Source organism: Aphis gossypii, chromosome 1, assembly GCF_020184175.1.
Source record: "Aphis gossypii isolate Hap1 chromosome 1, ASM2018417v2, whole genome shotgun sequence".
Taxonomy (NCBI): Eukaryota; Metazoa; Arthropoda; class Insecta; order Hemiptera; family Aphididae; genus Aphis; species Aphis gossypii.
In genome coordinates, this window is record NC_065530.1 from 4,017,363 (window position 1) to 4,039,899 (window position 22,537).

The 22,537-nt window shown below is 24.4% G+C and overlaps 1 protein-coding gene across 1 annotated transcript; it reads right to left on the reverse strand.

Annotated features, from left to right (window-relative positions):
- Positions 1–300: 300 nt before the first annotated feature.
- On the reverse strand, positions 301–21,349 carry LOC114129015 (high affinity cationic amino acid transporter 1-like). The gene is made up of 14 exons (XM_050197118.1): positions 20,866–21,349; positions 14,126–14,351; positions 12,618–12,746; positions 11,183–11,338; positions 9,214–9,318; positions 8,964–9,119; positions 8,770–8,894; positions 8,357–8,454; positions 8,132–8,271; positions 7,932–8,034; positions 7,716–7,858; positions 2,550–2,716; positions 2,265–2,373; positions 301–1,410 (listed from the first exon to the last, which is right to left on the reverse strand). The coding sequence occupies exons 1-14, from the start codon at positions 20,890–20,892 to the stop codon at positions 1,307–1,309; spliced, it is 1,788 nt and encodes a 595-aa protein (XP_050053075.1). The 5' UTR covers positions 20,893–21,349; the 3' UTR covers positions 301–1,306.
- Between the last annotated feature and the right edge of the window lie 1,188 nt (positions 21,350–22,537).

The window sequence follows — 22,537 nt, forward strand, 5'->3', positions numbered from 1 at the left end:
AACAGTAGTGGACGCCACATTGACAATTTTTTTTTTTTTTTTAATTATAATTATTATTATTAAACGAGTAAAATGTTAAAAAAATCGAATTGAATGAATATTGAACTCTCGTATTTTGAGTAATTTGTAATATTAGTAGGTATATTAAAATATTATACTGATACACACAACTTATAGAGAGTTTTCACTGTCCGCTAAAACGTTTTGAAAATAGGATCGCGTCATCGTTATAAATCTAATATCTATCTCACTGTACTATAAAATTCAACAACACATTAAATAAATTAGAAACAAGATGTATAATTTGTATGTTGTTATATATTTTTAATAGGTATTATAATAATAAAATGTACAAAAAGTAATACGTAAAACAACATAAATAATCATATTATTATAATATAACATACATTTGTCAGTATAATATAAATATAAGATACATTTGATATCCATAAACATAGTTATCAATTATGTATTCATGTTATATTAATATCTTCAGACTCCATACTTAACAATTGTATGTAAAGCAAATTAAATCACTCTTAGGTACTAGTAATTAGTAATATCTCACAGATTAATAAGGATTTGGATGTTATTACAATATGTGTGTTCATTTCTTTTTATTTAGGTACTTCAATTAGGATTATGAATATTTAAGTAATATTATATTATAATTCTATGAACATTTTAAAATAAGAATTTTTATAAATATATATTAAAATTTTATATTTTTAAATATTTAATTTTTAGTTAAGGAATAATAATATTTCCTTTTACATCAACGATCACAGTGGAAAAATACGTTTATAATACTATATTATTATGAATTTATGAATTATTATACGACATATTGACATGTGAAAAATAGCCAAACAGATTTAATAGTATCAAATTATTATTTTAATTATAATGATTATTATTATTATCGAAAAATATCAAGTACTTCTATGTTTCCAAGTTTCTTTTTAAAATTGTATTTAATTTATTTGCACTCCATTTTGACATTTAATAATTTTAAAAAACATAATATTATATCTAAAAATATATTAATTTAAAATGTTTGACCAAAACTAAATATTAACACAAGTATAAATAATTATAATATAAATATTATAGGGTACGTATAGAGTTCGGATGTTATAGGCTATAGCTCTATAAAACATTAAATAAAACACTTAAATTAAAGCAAGAAGCACTAAAAATCCTAAAACTGGGATAAGTACCTATTTAATATAAGCAACTAATAAAAGTACCATATAAATTAAAATATGATTTCAGCTTATGGGTAATTTAACAAATAAACATAAAATTAACTGGATAATTTCGGTTTGATTTGAATTGTGTTTAGCTGGATTTTTTGCTTGTTGCCTTCCAAACTGTGACCAATACCGTAGAACAAATATATCAATAATCCTGTGAACAGTATAAACATATATAATTTTAAGTAAACATTTTAAATAGAAAAGAATTTGATAAGTAACTTTGAAAAATTAAATAGCAATTATAATCATTATATTGATAATAATAAGTATCTAAAATTACGAAACAAAAACCAACTAAGGTTATCCGTTTTTGCCAATTATATAATTAACCATAATAAAGGCTGTATAAATATATTATAATATATGTTTTTAATTTCCTACTTGAGATTTTATGTGTGACGTCGATGAAGTGTTCACATGTTACATACACGTGTATTAAATACTATTATAATACTTGTATAATATAATATTATTAATTAAAACATTATAACAAAAGTTTTGTTACTAAACAATAACGGTACACCATTTTTGAAATAATAATAACATAAAGTATATCGTGAAGAAGACAAAACGCTGACAATTTGAAAGTTGATAATTTAAAAAAAAATTGTATAGGTCACAAACATAATGAATTTATTAAATTTAAATTAATTGCATAGGTACGAACTGACTACGAAGGTATTCTGACTAAAAGACGGTATATTATTCTACATTACTAAGTATAATGTATACATTTAAATTAAATTATATTTTTAATTATTGCTGTGACTTTTGTAAATAAATTGCTAGGTCCACATCGATTAATAAATGATGACTTACACAGCCAACAAATACTAAACTAGCTACACTCATCATATGATATATTCAGATTGTTGAAGAAATATTTATTCTATGAAAACATGGAATAAATATTATGTACTCTCATGAATTCTACACATAAAATATGTGTTAACAGAATATTTGGTTAACAATGTAGTTATATCTTTTATGTATAAATAAACTAACCACATATAAGCCATACGATGAACCTTATCCAAGTCTTGTACTCTAGTTCCATCATCAGATAAACGTTTAGTACAATGCTCAAGCACGGTATGAGTGGAACCAAAGGCACCTAAAAAAATCAAAGAAATTTAATTATTTTTTCTCGTTTTTCAATCAATTATAATTTATACATGTGTTAAAAGCACAAATATTAGAAAAAAACAACGACATTAAAAAATATTCTTCAGACTAAATTTGAAAACCCATTTACAATTTTTGAATCTTCTTTAACAAATATGCTCATACCTTAAACGATAGATCTTCTTGAGCTGTCGGAAGTCTGGCCAGCATAAACAAAGTGACCAACAAAACCATAAGTGATATTACATTTATAATCATGAGTACGTTTCTTGTGTTGCCATGATGTGATTCCATATTTGATAAACTTATCCCAAACACAAACGTACATACACCTATATTAAAATACAGTTTTCAATGAATATACTCGTAAGTTTTGTGTCGCCATTTTTTCCTCCAAAAAGAATGCATTCTTAAAAAATAATTAAAAATTACTGTTACCTATAATTTTATTTATACGGTTACAAAATGCTTATTACTTAATTACTATGTTTACTAATAAGTTTATTTTGATTTAATATTATATTTAAAATATATTACTATAATAATTTGTAATTAATAATATTGCTTCTGCATGTTTTAAGATTATATTTATACCGTAATACCATAAAACTAAACAACTTAATTTGAAACAGTACCGTATTAAAGCAGTATTTCCTGCCAATTTAGTATCTATTGAATAAAGTAATTTTACAAAGCTATTATTCATACTAGATACCTAACTATAATATTGTTAGCTTTTTCTTTACGTATTTAAAATAGTAGATATTTATAATATTAATATTTCCAGACTATTTCACCTAAAAATTAATTTTTAAGTAAGGTACCTAACACCTATATAGGTTAACAACTTATCAAAATAATTTTAATAAGTACTTATATATTAAATTTAATAATCGGTAAATAAGTTTAACTTTTATGATATTGTAGCTATTAAATATTATTTTTAATTTAAGATACTGTACAGTTAAATTATTACAATCGTACATTCTTTCATAGTGTATTATGCGAGTTATTAATTGTTAGTATGGTGTCACGTAGTCGTGTAATCTTTAAATTAAATTAAAATAGAAGCGAAACATTAAAAATTAAAAACTATATACAATTTAATTTAAAATAAAAATAATCTTAGCAGATATTATTTGACTAAAACTAATAAGTATTATAAATATAAAATACCAATAGTAAAACAAAAACCATTATATTATATAGTATACGCAATCGGTAATATATAATTTTTTTTTTTTAATATTCTGCCCATTTAAATCCAGAACACCTTTTAGACCATTTAATATATTATATAATAGAGATTCTTATAAATATATCATACAATAAGTAGTAATCTATATTGTATCTGCATAATGTATAGTGAGACATCCATTTAACAAAATATTGTTGAGAACCAACTAAATTAGAATCATATTTATTTAATGGTATTAAATCATTTCTTTATAATATGATTTTTTTTTTCTCATGATACTATATAAAATATGAAAGTTTACACACTATACGTCTACGTATAGTACTTTATAATAATATAGAAATAATAATTTTGGATGTTAGCATTATGGAACATTCTATTATTATTTTCTTTCCGGCTTTGATCAAAATCTTACATACTCTTTTGAATAATTATCATTTAACTAGAGTAATTTAATTTTCTCAAAATATCTATTGTTTTATTATAATTATTATCATTCTTTTATGATTATTTTAGTAGTAGCTGTTTAATAATGACAATAATATAATTAATAATTTATTATGAACTATGGTATCACAATTTTGTTAATAAAATATAAATTACAAATAATTAAAAACGATTTAGTTATTATTATATATAATATATACGTTTTTTAAAAATGTAAAACTGGAAATAAAAACGGTTTTGTTGGAAAAATTTGTTCGTTTTATTATCACCGTCACCAGTGTCGAAGTTGCATCACCCCCTTTTGGTCGATCGATGCGTTTATGAATGAGATGATGAAATTTCAACGGTCGGTATCGTCAGCCAAGCAGTACTGAGCCCTTAGAACGCGCAGCTGTAGTGCATATCCAACTACGTAATATTATAATATTATATGAACATTTTACGATACCTATACGAAACCAGTAAGGGTTATTTTTAAATTGTGATAATCAGAGTTATATAAAAAAATATCCCGTTAATCTATACTAAATTATTATTTCATTGTTAAATTATATAAATACTTTAATTTTTTTTTTTATCTAATTTCTTTTTATACAACACTTATTGTATTGTATTGATATTAATTAATTATAAATGTATAGAACCGAGATATCATATACTTCAAATATTTGTGATGTTGCCTATATTAGTTTTATTTTTAATTTAGATAATCATAAAATGTGTCTATACTAGTATAATTAGTATTTAGTATATAGTACATATTCTGAGCATAAGGGAATAATATTATGAACAGTTGCTTGTTTACCCGGAAGAAAATGCATCTAGTGATGACCACTTTAGCAAGGTTGAAATATAATTTAATATCTTAAAGACTCCATAAATTGTATTTAAGTTATTAAATAAATTAGGAACATTATATTTTATATTATTATTTGAGTGAGTTATTAAAAGGGTGTTGCAATAGTATTTTTAATGATAATGTAATTTAAAGCTAAACGGTAAATACTTCATACTTATATATATATATATTTAGATCTAATTTGCTACTAAAAATCACCTACATAGTTAAATATAGAAGTATTATTTTATTTTTTTATTTTTACTCTAAAGGAAGAAAGAAGGTATTATTAAAAAAAAAATGTTGATAGTAATAAATAATATATACAAAATATAAAACAATATTAATTATAAAACCAACATAGTTCAGATCAGAAAACAAAAAAAAATTGTTGGTTACAGATAGATTATTAGAATTTATGGGATTCTATTAGAATTAAATGATAATAAATTTAATATGTGTAGCTTGACCTTAAACTTATAGGATACATTATTTTTTTCATAATTATAGTACTTCGTGTATATGGTTATATAATTTACTACATATTATAGTATTATAACGCACAATATATTATTATTATTTGAACGATAACACGTAGTTATATACTTATATTATGTTATTATATACTAAACATAATTATTTAATACATAATTCGTACAAAAAAATTGTTTAATTTATGTCAAATGATGATTATAAGTTATACCTATTATATATTGATAGAGATAAAATTGTATACAATGATAATAATTAAATAAAAATGTATTTGATAAGGATGTATTTGTAGTTACTTAATGATAAAAAAATTTTATAAATCAAATCTACACCTATACCTTATACAAAATAACAAGAAATAACATCCATTATCAATTATTATTTCGATAAATTCATTTTTCTGCAAGCCCCCGCTCTAGAGACGCTCAATGGCATATTTATGTGTATAATAAGTTAGAAATGTTTGGAAATAATATTCAAGTGTAATTATATTGGCCGAAAAAGTGTAATTAATGAAAACATAAATAATTGTAAGGCACATCTAATTTTAATATTTTTTTTAAAACGTACACATTTTTCGATTTTAAGTTATTATGGTGTACAGATTTTTTTAATTCAAAAATAAAAATAACAAATATAATATGTTTAAATACCTATTATCATTGACTATAAATTTATTTAATAAATGTGGTTTTAATTTAAACTCAATTATATTGCAAATATGTATTTAATTTTTATATCAACAAAATTAAAATCAATTTACTTCTGTATATGTAGCAGGTAAATTATTACGTATTTATTTAAACATTAAAAATTAGTTGTTTGTATACAACAAACAACTAGAATACTACATCAATATGGTTATGTAGTTAAACCCCTACTAGTTTAAGTTAGCAGCCTTTTGTTTTAGTAAATACAAATAGCGTCAATATCCTATAAGAGTGCGCCGATAAATTTTCTAAGAATAAACATGGTTACGGAAATTTTAAAAACGCTTTATGACAATCACAAAACTGATCTATTTCTACAATATACAAAATATAAATTATATAATATAATATTTTCAAAAATTATTTTAACTGTTTTATTATTAATATGTTCACGAAATAATTTATTTATATAACAACTATATAGCAATGGTAACAGAGAAAATGATAGAAACAAATGAAATGTATTATTATTTTATAATTTAAAAATATAGTATAATTAAATACCTAGATGTAAGAAGCTGAAGTATCTAATTTATAAATTATTCATTCTAAAAGTTAAAGGACAAATAAAAATAATAATTATCAATAATTGTCAGTTAATATTATAAGTCGATGCTATTTTATCTTTTTTAAATCTAAAACACAACGGCGGTATTATAAATAAATACAGGCCAACTAACTAATAATAATATATTGTAACAAACATCTCAATTTTCAAAAAATTTACAATCTTATTAGATTTTTATTAGTATTTAAAATTGAGAAAATTCAAATATTTACATGTTAAAAATTATAGCAAATCATTTAATATTTTTATTTTTTATTTAACTACACAATTTGTTAATATTGTGTGGTGTAATCTATATAAAAATTATTTATAATAATACAATTTTAAATGCCATCTCAGACATGTGGCTATGTTGCCTACCCTTTGAGCCAGGCCTGTATATATCACACAATCTAACTTCTTATTTGTTAGATTTTACTCATTAACGACATAATTTTAATACTCAATTGGCACGACAAATATAGGTGAATCATACTGTTTTATATTTTTACCCTTTCGAAGTAATGCCTCTAGTTTTAAACTGTATGTACTATAAAATTCATAGTAGGTACCTTTAAAAGTTCTACACAATAATATTATATTAAAAACATCTCATGTTATCTTTTTCAGAATCAACATTAGGTATTTGACCATTAATTATTATTGTAATTTGAAATTGTTGTCAAAACATTTAAAAACCAATTACTAATAACATCTGTATTTTCAACATTATTGAAATACTCATGTACAAAAAAATATTATCTTGAAAATCAAGCTATGATTTTTTTTAAAACTTTAATAAGGATCTCTCACCCTTCCCTCGTAAAGCCACTAATAGAAAGTGATGGATAGGCCATGGCTATTTCTGTAAAAATTATACTACTAAGATAAAAACACTACTGTAATCATTCATAATGATAATAAGGTCAATGGCCTATCCATTATGTAATATCTACAATTAACCGGTTAGTGAGCACTGAGCAAATATTATAGTATATACCGATGATAATGTTCATAGATAAGCTAGAAAATGCAATAAAAAATAGGGTCACTTATTCTGATAAGATATAAAAATAATATTGTAAGAATATATACATACTAAATATAAATATCAACGCCCTTGAAATGAATTGGGTGTCGGAGTTCGGTACTTTAGCGTTTGACAAATTCAACCATGTGTAAACCGTAATCGCTTTCGACTTCGATATATTGTCTTGGATAGATGGATTGTTATCGGTGTACCTGTTAAACAATAGTTCAATAATGTATTTCGTTTCACTCTTAAAAAACTATCTGCAACTGTCTTCCAACTAACCGCAGTATCAATACGCAAATGCAAACAATCGTATACGCCTGGAGGGTCCCGATGGACGCCATATCGATGAGCTGCTCGAGATTGAACACGGTGGCCAAAGTTCCTGTAAACAACAAATATAGAGGTATTATAGGTAATATGAAAATAGAATTATTGTCAAGTCAATCGATGACAATGAGCGTTCGTGACAAGTATATTACCGGCGAAAACTCCACAAATGACCGTGGATATTAGGGGGGTTTTGGTCGTGGCGTTTATATTAGACAAGAACTTGAAAAGTAAACCGTCGCTGGCCATTGCATACAAGATGCGAGGTAGTGGAAATATTGCACCCAAAAGACTGTATAATGATAACATAAAGATGCGAAATAATAAGAAAAAGTAATAATCGACAACTTTATGATATTTATTATGGAGGTACGTACCTAGTGCACAAAGCAAATATCGCACCGCCTGAGACTATAATCTTTATCACCGGCATTCCCAAATTCTCATAGAGGGCTGGAAGTGGTGCATCTGGATCCTGAAATGGTACATCGATATTAAAGTAATATAGCAACGTGTATACTGTGTGTACGATTTTCCCATCATCGTCATTTTATTTTATATATAAATATTTAGTTCGTTATTAGCTTGTATTTGTTTACCCTTACTCAGAATTCGTTGAAATTGAGAAATACATTTTTCAGCCAAATTTCAACTGACGTCAAACAAATTCTGAGAGAGGATAATCAAACTCAAATTAATTACGAAAAGTTGATTGTGGGGGCTAGCCAATGTATGTATGTACTGTTCGTGGATGATATTTTTATAAATAATAAATGTGTCGAAAGCATACCTGCGAATAGTAAGGCCACATGAGTGTTAAAACAGTAGCCACCCCACAATAAGCAATTGTGCTCAGGAATAGAGACGCGACGATTGCCAGTGGTATATCTCTTTTAGGATTTTTCGTTTCTTCGCCTTTCGGTAAAAAATTTAAAAAAAATTAACCATCGATATAAATTGTGATGGAATAAAATTAATACTCACCAGTCGTGGCAATCGAATCGAAACCGATAAATCCATAGAAACATTTCGCAGCTCCGGCTGCTACGCCGACCCATCCATATGGTAAGAAACCACCTTCGCCGCCTTTTACTTCTGGTGGTATTTCGCTTTTCGGAATAGACCAGTTCGAATAATTGGCTGAAATTGTGCATTTCATCATTGTTGTTATTGATTGGTTTTTATTAAATATTAACATTTAAATTTGGTTTAGAATTTTGATTATAACACTCACCTTTATAAAACCCAGTGACAATTACAATGCAAACGGTTATTAAATTCAATGCAGTAAATATGTTGTTGGTAAATGACGATTCACGAACACCCCACGCTACCAGTACTATGTGAATAATGTAAAATAATCAAATCAGTAATGTATTCTTAAATATATATATATATACATTTTTAACAAAAAATTTAATTAATATACATTATTAATAATAATCAACGATTTTACATCCTCTTTTTACCTTCTAAGCAACATTCTACTTTCTGGGAACACATTTTGAAATCATTTGATCTATAATGTTACAGATACCGATATGAAAATCGATTACTAAAATGAAAACTTATTCAATAATAATTTACATCTATTAAAATAACTTTTATAATATTATAAAACTGGGTAAAATTACTGTATATTATAGTCACTATACATTATTAGTTTATTGACTTGTAATAGTGTATTACTTAGAATAGTATAATTATATAACATACATTATTAAATATTTAAGAAATTGGTTAGGTAAATATCTCATTGGTAAAAGTTATTATAATTTTTATTTAATTATCTACTATTAATAGAAAACTAAATTACTTATAGATTATTTATGTTCAATATAATTATCACGGTACTTATAGAATCATCATTTATAGTTTTGGTAATAAATAATCATTGATAAATAGTAAGTACTTTGAATGTTTTTATACTATATATATATATATATAATATATATACATATTGTAAGTATTAATGTTATTATGTATAGTATATTTTTACACTGTTTACTTTGAAAAAAATTGCATTATTTAAACTTAAAAGATAAAAATGGTTTTTATTTAAATATTTTTAAAAATTGCATATAAAAAAATGATTTGTTACCTTAGATTTATAGTAATATATTATTAGAGCTTATCTATATATAATCTCTAAAATTAAAAAAAAATTTTAGCTGCTTCTCGATAGTCAAAAAATTCATCTTTGTTATGTCTTATTAGTTATTATTATTACTCGTATAGTGTGCACATTAATACATTATTCTAATAATTTTTTCAAGCCATTTTAATTTATCTATCATTATAATAGAAATATAGTACTTACAAACTATTTTTACATTTTTAACTATGTAAATATCGTAAGCAGTACATCCCAATTAAACGTCGAAATTATAGACAATTATTATTAACTGTCATCAAATGTGAAAAGATTACGATCGGGCATTTAACTTTTCATATTATATTCATAACATTCAACTAAAAACAATTTAATTGCTTTATTAATTATTATATGTACGTTAATCATCTAGACGCAATTCACTAGACGAATAAATTAATAACATCGCGTCTCTGCTCTAATGTGACCGCTAAATTAAAATGTATCTGTGCAATGTCTCATTGTCACAGACAGCCGAATCTCTTTAAACTGATTTTATTCATGTACAACTTCTCCTCAGATAGAAAGAGAATGGTCATGGTGTCTATAAAGACGGTCTCGGCAAATTCGTAATTCTCAGAGGACTGAAGTAAAAAAAAAAAAACCTAACTGAAGTTCAACACTAAACAAAACACCATACAATTATTAGTTATTAAGCTAATCAAAACTGTCTAGTCAATTACTTTCTCTTCGTAAACTACATAATATCTTTTCTAGTTACTGTGATTGCACGATCTTGGCGAGAAATATATTCATAGTGCTCGTAGGGTAGGTTAGTAACACATTATTATTATAGCATTTCTTTCGTTACAAATACACACGAATTTTGTATTATGATTATACTAAGTGTATGATGACTCAATTTTATTACATGTTTTATTTCTCACTTAAAATATATATTTTGCCATATCCTTTTTTTTATTTTTGTAATATTAATTTTAAACATTTTCCTACACTACTTATACATGCTTATAATATTGTTGTAATTAAATAAACATTTACTAATATATATAATGTATGTATATTATAAAATGCAAATATTAACACTTACGTGCAATGACGACGATCACGACAAATGACGCTATGTCGGGATAATCAGCCAAGAAACCGATGTGTATGGGAAAATTTTCGATCATGTATCTTCTTTGCGGGCTACCTAATAGAGAATCGCAGTAATTGCTCATAGCCTTGGCCACAGATGCGGTACCTGCAAATTATCAATAAAAACCAATAAAGAATAACACGGTGGCGTGATAGAAAACCAATATAATACTTAGTATTGTGCTAGTTTTAAAACTAATAAAAATGGAAAAATTTTGAAAGTTTACTTAGATTTATAATAATATTACTATAAACGAGGATGGTAACATTATTATAAGTAAATTGTTGTATATCTAATGATTCGGAAGAGCAATATAGTTGGTAATATTTTTTAATAAACGCTGCATGCTCGAGTGTAGTATAAGTTGCATAACTATTACTCCATGACAAATGTATGATAATATTATAATAACAAAATACAATATTAGTTATAAAAAATTATTAATGTAAAGTCTACAAAATATTTATTTTTTTTTCTCTCAGATCCACATACTACATAAATAAAACGCACTTGTGTAAACTCGTTTAAATGTTTTTTTTTAATAAAATCACCTATTAAAATAATTATAAAGGATAATAATATTTTTTTAGGATTGACACATCGCTTTTATAATTTAATATCATTTAATATTTAATTTTAATGATACATTTTACAAATTGTAATGAGTTTTGAATTATTTTGGAGCAATATTTTTACAAATATATATTAAGTCATATAATCGAAAATATTTTTCCCTATAATAATTATTATAATGTGTGATACCTATCACTCTAAAATTACTCAAAGACAAAAACGAAAAATGATTTTAAGTGAATGAATTTTTTCTATGTTGCCTGTAAGCCAAAAAAAAGAAAAAGAAATAATGTTTTGGCATTATCTTAGAAATTTACAACACGACAAATGTTATGTTTACAATAATACATTTTTTTTTGTTAATTTTAAAATTAGAGTGAAATAGTTTATTATAAAATTTAAAGGAATGTTTATTATCTAAGGTATCTCGGATGCTTTTATTAATACCTATTTTAGTTTTGAAGTTATGATGATTTAAAAATAATCATGAATACTTTGTAATTAAAATATTAATATATCTCAGAAATTTGTTGAAGGATAATAATTTTTTAAGTTTAAAAATGTTAATTTATTTTAATTTTAAAAATAAAAAGAGCTTTTGGATTATCGTGTACCTAAAATATGCGTATGTTATGTTTATTAAATGAATACAACCCATAAACTAACTAAACCTATGCAGATATGGCGTTCTTTATTATTAATAATTATGGCCACCATCATTAATTATTATTATTTTACTCTCTGTACAAGGGTATTAAATACTACAGACAATCTAAGATATCAGCTATACTTTTTTGATGATCAATATTACCGATGAGATGTTCGATAAGTAGATTCCAGCCGATGACGAAAGCAGTGAACTCGCCAACCGCCACGTAACTGTAGATATACGCAGATCCAGCTTTGGGTACTCGGCCAGCAAACTCGGCGTAACACAATCCTGGAAATGTTCATGTCAATACAATACTATGTAAACTGTTTATTATTTTTTTTTATCACAAAACAGTCAACGCACAGTTATATTACTCAAAAATGAATGTCAAATGAAATATAATATATTATATTATATATGTATATATATTTATCCTTATTTTTTTTTTTTAATTTATTTTAACAAAAACCATAAAATATAGTTTATTTTTTTCAGAAAAATTTGTAATTATTACTTCTTCAAATTATGTGTAACCTACTACAGTAAAAATGTTTTCAAAAAAATAATTACTAAATATTCTGTCATAAGTGAATCGTCATGATAAGAAAATCATCTTATATAATATTATAACAGTGCATAATTTAGTAAAGGAACAATTTCACAACTGACTGATAAATATATTGAAAGTTATTGAACAATATTTAATGGAATAATATTTAACTTTATTTTAACTGGTAGAAAGTTAAAACGTTAACGCTGCTAAAGTCATGTCACGAACATATGTAAAAATGTTAAGCTATTTTAATTATAATTAGGTATTTATTTATAATATGAAAAAATGATAACAATTATATTTTTATATTAATAGCAATATATAACTTTATGCACAATTAAAATTAATTAATTATATTTTTAAAAAATATTTAAATTCTATGCTGTTATCAATAAATAATATGTAACAAATACACTAATGATTACTGAAGTATGCGAAAAAAAATAATAAGTTTAACATTTAGACAATATGAAATGTCAACATATTTAATCTGAAAATATTTATTTTAAGTTAAACTATATTATAGAATATGCATTTTAGTTTTATATAAATATTTTGCCCCTGATCATGAACACAAGATACTTATTGTATAAGTAATAGATTCGTTCCTCGTCTCCAGTGTTATGCAATATGCTTTAATATACTCGTATAGTATATTGTATCTACTATACAGGATAAATCACCAAGCATTTTCGCCTATTTTTATTTAATAATGTAACTATTCAAAATCTGTTTTTGAATTATTTTTTTACCATATGACTCTATAATATTAGTAATACAAACAAGCTTAAATATCTAAAAAAAAAAAAATAGTCTAATTACATTTATATTTAAAATTCTAAAATTTTAAATTTTAACAAATTAATTATTAAAGAAATATATGATGGTGAGTATGTTTAGTGAATCACAATGTGTACAGGAAGTACCTCTGCTGGGTATATATGATTATGGAATATTATTAAGCCCGGAAGTAAGTTATTACCCAAGGGCCTAGAAGAACCGTATTTTACTCTATAAGTTATCCTAAAGTATGATTTAAATTATCCTATAATGATATTTAACTTTGTGTCACAGGTTTGAAAATTAATTCTGTAGAAATTGTGTATATCCTTACCGGAAAACGCAGACACCACAGCGGCTATGGCGAAGGACAGGACCACGGCTGGACCAGCGATCGATTTAGCTACTGCACCGGCTAACACGTACACGCCGCAACCCAATGTAGAACCGGTGCCTAATGCAGTCAAGTCGAAAAAAGTCAACACTCGGTTAAGTTTTTCTTTGCCTGGTTCATCCGAATCGGTCTTTTTCCTCGTCATTGCCCATGTTAACGAATCTGTCTGTTAACACATAATATCAAAACAGTATCAGATCTGACATTATGTCATTTTATCATGAGATATGACTTTGAAACAAACATGACAACTAAAACAAAATAAACTATAGGATTGTGGTTTTTGAGAGAGGTGACTTCTTTTAAGTTTGACCTTGGTTTTTATTTTTGTTGTGATTTATTATTGTATTAATATATCAATGTTAAATAAAATGAAAAAAACATTATTCGATTTAAGTTTAAAAAAAAGTTTAACTCTTTTCTTTTTAGAAGACAAATCCACCGTATCAATGAGATATTATATTATTAAGAATATAGTGCAATGCAACATTAATCTTTCTGATACTTATATATACTTTTCAGTAATTTTTTAATAACAACAAATTATTACTATTATTTAATAATTTTCAGTTTAAGACTATTATAGAAAATATTATTATAATTATTTATACTTTAATATTATAATAATATTTCGTAAATTTATTTAATTTTAGCTAGAACTTACTATAGTTTAAAATAAGCTACAATCTACCTATATTTATTTGTGTTTTACCACGTGTATACATCGCTTTTATGTGTTAGATATATAAAATTAGATATTATTCTCAAACGTAATTTATATAATATTCCTTAATATAATAATAACATATAATTTTACTGCAAAGACATTTTTTGTTCGATTTTAATTACCTATAATAATAATAATAATGATGATGATGATGATAAAAACACAAAATAGTAGATGTACCCAGGACATGACAATTGTTAAGTACCGCCAGTACCGGGATGCTTGTAATGATAGAATTTTGAAGTTAAGTATACAGTATACTTAGTAAGTAATAACTGATATAAATGTGATTATATACGCATTGTGTATAGGCGTAAAAGTAACAAAATTCTAAAGAAAACATAACATCATAAATATCATAATGTACGTAAAATCTATACAGCATAAAACGAATATTCGTTATCAAAAATAAATTGAAATTTACTAAACATCAATGCTTTTAATTTCTGTAACAAGCAACTATTTCATCTATTGGTACATTCATTATGCATGATACTTAAAAGTTATGACATTTTTAAAATGTTTAACATGAAACATAAATGATATTTAAGTATGTATGTTCATCCATTGACGCATGACATTAAATATAACTCATCAAGTATATTATTTCATAAAAAAAACAAAAAATGTGATATTTAAAATTTTTGAGACAGCTGTTATTATAATACTTAGTACACGAATATTAAACAATATGTTTAAAATATAAAAAAATGATACTTAAATGGGAAAATGTAGGTACTGCTTTTTTAAAATGTCTTATAACACATTTATGTAACGTTATTTTAATTTTTCATACTACTTTTTGATGTAAAATCTAACCTAGGCGTAGATCTATATATGGTAATATATACAAACAATGTATTTAATTATACATTAAATAATAAACAAAAGTTATATAGAAACGACAGTACACAAAATGAAAATGTATTTATAAATATTTTTATATATTTATTATATTTATTTATTTATATATATTTTATTTTTATTTTATTATTGCTGAGTAATCACAAATTTTATATTAATAGTAGCATAGCTTCTTGGATGATTTTTAGTGTTATACTGCTATGAATTCAATATTTATTTATTCCTAAAGCTTATCTAATATTATAGAGTAATACATTTCTAAAGTTTTATTATTAGTATTATTACAACTACAGCGTGTGATCATTTACGATATTTAGCAATTGTAACACGTGATAGAAGTATTTTTATTAAACTCATATTCCAATCTGCCACACATAATATTTTGAGTAATAAAAATGTTAACATAATATTAATTCAAATTTAGTAGATTAAAATAATAAATTAAGTAATTTTTATAACTAATTTAAAATGTTTAAGATATGTGTTTATACTTAGTCACTGAATGGCTGTATTGGATGAGATTTTTTCAATTTAATCTCTGTTTGACAATTAAAATATTAGGTTGAAAGTAATTTAGTAATTACAAATTATACATAATATATAAATAACTATATAGCCTATTTATGATTTTTGTGAAATAGGATTTATAATATATATACCTATATATATTTTTTTTGAGACAAGACTATATAAAATTATGTTGTATTTCGAATGAAATGTTGAAGAACCATTCTAAACGAGATGGTATAACTTTTTGGTAATTAAATTGTTACCAAACAATTATTGTAGTACATTTTCGTACTGATTTTTAGTTTTTTCGAGTTATTTTAAAAAAAATATTGAAAATTTCTAATTTTCACTCCAAAGAAGTAGTAACTAGATCAAATTTTCTATCATAATCTTTTTTTGAAGTTGATAATCAGATGATATTCTAATAGGAAAAGTATTTTCAGAGAAAAAATAAATAAATAAACACATATAATTGTAAAATAAATGCATTCTTTGATTTACTATTAGAATCTAAAAGTTATAATAAAATGTTGCTTTTAGTATCGAATTATTCCAAAATAATTGTGATATAAAACTTTTTCGTTTAAAAAAATTCTAACTATATTGTTGTAAAACCAAACAAGTTTTTTTCAATCTAAAAAATAAATGGAAATGTTTGTATTATAGGCTAATAATGTGATAAAAATCATTTAAAAAGACAAACTTGACTATCGATTAGCTCATTAAAGTGTACTTAATAGAATTATATTATGTATACAATAAATTATCTTAAAGTGTACAGTATTTTTAGGTTTATGGTTTTATTATTCAAATTTCATCGTCTACCTATCACCGTCAATAATTAATGTGTTATATATTGTCATATAAAATCATACAAATTATTTTTATTTCAATGTAACTCTGAAGTCAATAAAAAATTAAACAATATTTCTATAATAGGTACTATTGGGGTTATAAAAACGACAGAGTATTTAACACGCAATAATAGTTATAGTTATATTTATGTTTCACGTGTAATATAAAAGCTCAATATTATTATCACATCAAACAATAATAATTACAGTCATAGTAATAAATAAATATTTATATAAGTCTATATTATGGATGTTTTGTCACGAATAAAAATGAATCGAATATTGTTCGATACTTCGATTCTACATTATCAAACGTTTTATGCCTAATAAAAAAAACACAGCTCAGGATCAATGGCATAAACCGGGATAAGGTTAATATGTGATGCATACTAATTATAATGTATTTGGTGGTATAAAATGGAAGATTGTCCAGCACCTCCATAAAATCTATTGTTGAGTTCATAACATGAACATACTAATATGATTTATATATTATACTTTTATTAAAAAATGATAAGTTTATTATTAGCATAATATTATCATTGAAATAGAGCTAAAATATTGAACCTATTTAACATAGTTACCACATATTGGTAATAACTATAATCAACTGACAACACAAATGTATCAACAATAATTTCGGATAACGATTATTGTTATCATTTTATTAAATATAAGGTATTTCTAATCAATTTATTGATCTTTTTTCTACTGTTATTATTTATTGTTATTAATTACATTATTGCTTGCTTTTATAAATTGAATAGTGAGAATTTTACTACTATCCTAATACAGAAGTATAAATATATGAATAAGGATGACAAATTAAAAAAGTCATCCTTGTAGAATAATTGTATATTATTTAAAATACAAAATCGTGTTTTGTTCTTTAAAGATTTACTATTTGACGGTTGTATTTTTTAAAGAAAGTTATGTAAACGTCGTTCCTCCACATCATCACAAATTAAGGCCAATTCATGCTACTGGGCACATCAATAGAAAATATCGAAGAAAAATTATGTCCTGCAGTGTTGTAATAATAATGTTAATAATACCATATTTATTATATAATTATTTTATAAGAACCAGCAGTTGGCAATTTTAAAGTTTATTTGTGAATTATGAAAAATGGCATGAGCGTTTGTTTAATAACAATATAATATGAGTTAGTGTATATTATGTGGCTGGTCATTTTTTCTTAATACTATATACTTAATTACTATTATATTATTATGAGTAAATCGTGTCCGATCATAGGTTATGAGCGTAAACAGTATTGCAGAATTATCGTATTACCGTATTATAAAGAACGCGACAAAACAATAATACAACACATTATCGTGCATAATGATTTGCTGCAGTTTTTGAAAGCGAACAGAGATCGACTGTTGGCGATTATGTTATTATAATAATAATTATCGTTTAAACGATTTAGAGATTATTGTAACGTAATCGTCGCGTGGCATAAATTATGTTGTGTAACTATACGTTATTATCAATTTCCGATAGGCGCAAACAAAGTAATATAATATAATATAATATAAATTTAATTGTGTCGCGTGCGCTATAGGTATTGTTCTCGCGCTGTGTCCCGCGTAGTACCTACAACAGTTCTATTCATTAATATTTTGTGAAAGACACGACAGCACTACTGCTGCAGATATCAATGAATTCATTTAAATTGTAATTTATTTTTTATGCGGTCCTGTCGACTTTTACTTTTTCTAAAATGTTAATGCAAGTTTTTCAACTTGATTCTAGTATGATTGTTATCCCAACTTCTTCAAAGGTTTACTTTATACTGCTTATATTTTTCTACTAGTTAATCGTTTGGAGATTTGAGATACCTTAATGATTTTCATAATATTCTAATCAATTAAAAAACATAAGGAGTAAAATCATCACCTAGTAAATAAATAGACAATTTTATATTACAGATCCCTTAACATGATATAATACTCTACAACTATTATACAAGTGGAAATGTATTATTACAATGAGAATAAGGATTTAATCGTGTATTATGTATATATAAGGTCAAGAGATATTTTTTGAGATATTTAGTATGTAACATTTTCAACCTCGCAACTAAGTAAATATTTATAATATATTTTTTACTGTGCGTGAACATTGTATAACCTCGAATATATCACTGGGGTAATGTAACTGTGCTAATCATTCCACGCAGCCAAAACATTATTAATACATAACATACAAATTAAAAATAAATTGAAACTGAGAATTTAAAAAAATAAACATCCAATAAAATCTCTTTGTTTAGTTAACATTTAATATAGTATTTAAAATATATTTATTATATACTTTATTAATGTATTATACTATATAAGTAGTTTTAAATTCATAATAATATTATAATAGATTATTATAATCATTTATTATAATTTTTTTTTTAATATAACCTATTATACAATTAGAATTATATAAAATATAGTATAAACATATGAAATATGTATGCATATAATCAAATATTTGAATAAACAAAATGCTAATGAACTAAATTATATTTATTTAATAAAGTTATAATAATTAAACTTTTATAGTAGTAATGTTTTTTAATATTTACAAAGTATTTGAAACTGTAAATATTTATAATCAAAATATTTATATTAATATAAATATTTTTGTGTATTAAGTATTTATAATTTATGGGCTTTTTAACAATATATAAATAATTATTAAATATTAAATTAAAATTGTTTTTAAATTTTATTCATAGTAAAATTATAAAATATACAATGTATAAATGTTATATACCAAGCTGCATAAATATTTTATTGCTGAACATATAAGGATGAATTAAAAGTTAGCTAATTATCCATTAAACATAATTGATTTCGTCCATTAAATTTTAGTGAAACACTATATCAATCAATTTCTATCACGCGTTAAAACTTTAAACAATAATAATAAGTAAAGACTGATTATAGTAATACATTTATAAATTTTATTTTTTCTTAATTTGAAGATTTTTTATTGGACAATTTATTTTAAAATTTGACAAAAATTTAAAATCATATGGACAATAAACAAATAAAGAAAGAATCATCCAATTTGAGGATTTAAAAAATATATAATACATAATAATTTAAACCACACAAATTGAAATTTTACTAATCTAAACAAATTATTATGGTTGACTTTAGAATTTTGATCACCAACATTGTATTTATTAATAAAAAAAATTTAAAAAAATTAATTATTTATAAAATATATTAATTATGTTTGTAAAAATAGTGATTTAAATCAAACGTATCTATATTATAATTATAGAAGTTGTATACTATGTACCTATTTATAATTTTCGTTATAATAAGAATCTTATGGTAAATATGTAATTTTTATTTAATTCGTAAAAGTAAATTGTTCCGAAATTTAAACAATTTTCTTTATTTTTTTATTGACAAATAGTAGGTACACCATGAACTTGCAGTTCCTTTTGAATGAAATATTTAAGAATTTAAAAGTAATTTAAATAACAAATTTAGCAAAATATACGCGTATTGTTTATGAATACGTTTTTTGTGTATGTACGAATAGGTATAGTACTTTAAAAGTTTAAACAGAATACGTGATATACTACGTTTTTAGTTGTCAAGATTATTTATTTTAAAACTTAAAATGCCGGTCACTATTAGTGTAGCATGTAAAAAATTTAGATCTATTATTTTTGGATGAAATTTTGTCCTGAAAAACGAATGACTTACCGATTTGTACCAAGGATCGTCCATCATAACTATAATATCAGTACAATATGTATGGTGATCGTCGTATTTGGTGACGGCCAAGACACAAAAAAATCAACTAAAGTTGATTGAAATATTTTTTCGTACGTATACTAGATTGCGATTAATTTGTAATTGAAATAAAGGAAAAAACGAAAAACTTTACGCACAGTAGCGGTCACGCCGCAATACGCAATTAAAATGTGACGATCGCGTAGGTACCTACGTTTGTATTATGAAAGCACACAAATAAATTTAAAAAAAAATTTACAGCAACAGCAGCAATGCTTTAAAAATTAAATAATATTACGACGATATCACATGTGGACTACGATATTAAAATATAATCGTTATTATACGCGAACTAAAATATGGTATGAATAAAAATATTTTATGCAGCGAACGATCCGTGATGTGCCGCTGATGAAATTCGAGCGGTGTCTGCGTTCGTTCTTCGACTGGACAGTACTCTTTAAGCGGCACACCGGTAAAAGAGGGAAAATAATACTACAATTATAATAATAATAACCATGGTGTAGGTAATAGTTATAGAAGAATTAAGGTATCGCTGCCGCCGCGTGATTCGGCGAAGAACGTTCGGTAATTTTCGTATTGTTCAATTACCATCGCCGTCTATGACCTCGGAAACTTCCGTTTTTATGTTTTTACACACCTAAATACTTATACTCGATAATACAAAATACATGTGTGCACCGATTTACGAGTATTCGTGGATATGGCGTGTCTGATTTCATAGACTAAGAAAAAAAAAATTATAATAATGAACAAATAAATAATATTAAATTTCATACGCCTGAAACTGAAAAATTGCTAGTTTTTATTATACTACATTATTATTGAATTTTATAAGGTAGTAGATATTATATTTATAAAACTCCATTATTTATACAGAAAATATTATATAAAATCAACAATTTATAAAACAAGATAGGTAAATATAATATAAACAATATTAATAATATTAAAAATGTGCCAGATCGATAAATTTATCAATTAATTAATTTGTACGATTGACGTATTATTTAATACGGTTCGAACCTAATTGAATTGCATGTCAAGTTTGAATACATATTTTACAATATTATATAGAAATGTGAAGTATAACAATTTAACATTTTTATGCAAAATTTACAGTCGTTACCTGTCATATCTGCGTAGGATTTATCAATTTTGTTCGTGTATAAAAATTTAGTTAGTTGGCTGCTATGTTGAGTATTGATATATTGGGGCTGCTGTTGAAGTTGTTGTAAGGCTTATTTTGAATTGAAAGTATATCATTGTTGGGTTTATTTATATTATAAATAGTGCATCCCTTCTAGTTAGTAGGACAATTTTCATTGATAACCAGAAAATGTCAAAGGATAGGCATGATTTTGTGCACAATACTGTTCAATTATATCCAGCGTATTTGACACTTAAAGAGAATAAGAGTAGTAACTTTTAGCCCAACCATTATATTGACACTTATTACAATGGAGAATTTTTCGTTACTTGTGTGGGTCTTCCGTTTTTATTTAAATATAAAGTACTGCAATTACATTAAAAATATCATTAATGTCTTCATTGTGGTCAACGAAAACAGAGGAAGTGGTTTTTTGGTTTGGTAGCGCGGGATATTAATTATTTTTTTTAT

Coding starts and splice junctions, on each gene's coding strand:
- LOC114129015 (XM_050197118.1), bottom strand. CDS start 20,892: ATGATGGACGATCCTTGGTACAAATCG. Junction 9,120..9,213: donor TGTCACTGGGTTTTATAAAG/GTGAGTGTTATA, acceptor GCACAATTTCAG/CCAATTATTCGAACTGGTCT. Junction 8,272..8,356: donor ATATTTGCTTTGTGCACTAG/GTACGTACCTCC, acceptor ATCATTATACAG/TCTTTTGGGTGCAATATTTC.